The sequence below is a fragment of the Papaver somniferum genome, chromosome 10 (genome assembly GCF_003573695.1).
Source record: "Papaver somniferum cultivar HN1 chromosome 10, ASM357369v1, whole genome shotgun sequence".
Taxonomy (NCBI): Eukaryota; Viridiplantae; Streptophyta; class Magnoliopsida; order Ranunculales; family Papaveraceae; genus Papaver; species Papaver somniferum.
Window position 1 is genome coordinate 14,727,463 of NC_039367.1, and position 2,325 is coordinate 14,729,787.

At 36.6% G+C, this 2,325-nt stretch overlaps 1 protein-coding gene across 1 annotated transcript; it reads left to right on the forward strand.

Annotated features, from left to right (window-relative positions):
* The first annotated feature begins 182 nt into the window (after positions 1-182).
* Positions 183-1,319, forward strand: LOC113315341. Its single transcript, XM_026563632.1, has 2 exons — positions 183-722; positions 999-1,319. The coding sequence occupies exons 1-2, from the start codon at positions 183-185 to the stop codon at positions 1,317-1,319; spliced, it is 861 nt and encodes a 286-aa protein (XP_026419417.1).
* Positions 1,320-2,325: the final 1,006 nt, after the last annotated feature.

The window sequence follows — 2,325 nt, forward strand, 5'->3', positions numbered from 1 at the left end:
CCCCACCACCACCACCACCACCACACGTTTCCCTATAAATTCACCCCATTCAATTCAATTTAATCACACTTAATTTTCTCATTAACTCTATCTTACTCACTCTTTTGTACCTTAATCATCTGTTTAATTTTTTTTTCAACTCAATGGATATGGATTCTTCTGACGAAGAAGTGCGTATTCATATGGATCGATTTGAAGAACAACAACTAATATTCGTTCAGGCGTTGAATCAAATTGATGATGAATCAGATGAAGACAAAGAACTAACCAACAACTTGATGCAGCTATATTCATCGGGGAAAATACCTAGAGATCCAGAGCCAAGAGAAGTCTTCACAAGAAGATATACGTACCGGGGTCGGGATGAATGGCACGAGAAGCTGATGCACGATTATTTTCTTCCTGATTGTGTGTTCTCTGATGAAAATTTCCAAGGCCGATTCCGCATGCCCAGACATTTGGTGCTAAAGATTATTGGTGAGCTTTGTCAGGTAGAACCTCAATTTAGTTATCAGTATGATGCACTGAATATTAGGGGTCATATCCCTGAACAAAAGGTTACTTCGGCTTTGAGGATTTTAGGATATGGCAGGCCTCCATATTCTAATGATGAGTACCTTCGCATTGGAAAAACAACTGCATACAAGTATCTTGCGTTGTTTTGCGAAACAATGATTAATCATTTTAGTCCTAACTATTTGCGAAAACCAACTGATGCAGATGTTAGAGAAATATTAAAGCAGAATCAGGAAAGGGGATTTCCTGGAATGCTAGGTAGTCTTGACTGCATGCATTGGGTATGGACCGGATGCCCTACCTATTGGGTCGATCAGTATAAGGGTCACTACGCAAAACCAACAGTGATCCTTGAGGCTGCTGCTTCTTATGATTGTTGGATATGGCACACTTTTTTTTGTCTCCCGGGATCTCAAAACGATATAAATGTTTTGCACAAATCGCCTTTGTTTGAATATTTAAAGTATAGAATTTCTCCTCAGGTAAATTTCAGTATCAACGGGAATCACTACACTCATGGTTATTATCTTGCAGATGGAATTTATCCAAAATGGTCAACTTTAGTTCAATGTTACCGTCAGCCACATGCCGGTGAAATGGGTCGTTCATACTCGTATTTCAATAGTAAACAAATGAATCTGAGAAAGGATGTGGAACGGGCTTTTAGAATTCTGAAGCGGAAGTTCGCAATCGTTTGTGGGCCTTATCGTGGTTTAAGTGCTCGTGAAATGCATAAGACTATGCTGACTTGTATCATTATGCATAACATGGTTATCCAGGAGACCCGTCGTAATAAGAATTAGACTAACCATAAAGATGAAGACTTAAGGCCTGAGATTATACCAGCTAGAGGATTACCTGCAAGGAACTATGCACAAATGACCAGTCATATTGAGAACAGAACTCTGTATAACAGGTTGAGGTAAGATCTCAGAGCGAATCTGTGGGCTGAGTTTGGAAGAGATGGGGGACGAATTGAGTAGTGTTTGTTTCATTTGTTTTTGTTTTTTTATTATTGTTTCATTTGTTATTTATTTTTATTTTTTTAAATTGTTTATATTTCATTTGTTGTTCTATAATTTTGTTTTGTAGTTGTTTTTAAGTTTAAATTTTGTAACGGTCATTAAAAGTAGCGGTCTAGACTTCATCGCTAGCGGTCTAGACTCAACCGCTAGCATTCCTTATAAATCCTTCACTTCATCCATTTCAAACTCATACACCACTTCTCTACAAAAACTTCTCTACTTTCTGGTTAAATTATGGATGATCCTAGATTCACTGAAGATTAAGATTTATCTCTTTGTAGAAACTATGTAATACACTACCCGAAGAGAGGTGAAGAATGACAAATGAACGGTTTACCTAGTATGAGTTATTTGGGTAAAATTCATGATGCATTCTGCACAGAGGCAGGCAATCCTCATAACCGGGATCGTGCTGCTTTGTTTTGCCGATTCATTGATATCAAAAAAGAGCTTGTGGATTTTATAGCTATGAAAAGGATTGTCACTCGATACCGTCTTATAGGTGAGACTAATGCTGAATTTGGAATACGAACTCGAGACGAGTGGCGAAGATGGAAACGAAAAGATTTCGAATACGAAGCGCATTATGTTAAGCTTAATAATGTTTTCATGGATGTTGTCAAGTTTAAGTTTTAATGTACTGCAAAAAAATTAGTTTAAGTTTTAATGTAATGAAAAAAGTAGAATAATTTGTAATTAAAAAACCAACAGAACAATTTCATTCACCATAACCAAACTACTACATATTCATTAAAATTAAAGCTGATACATTAATTAATTAAGT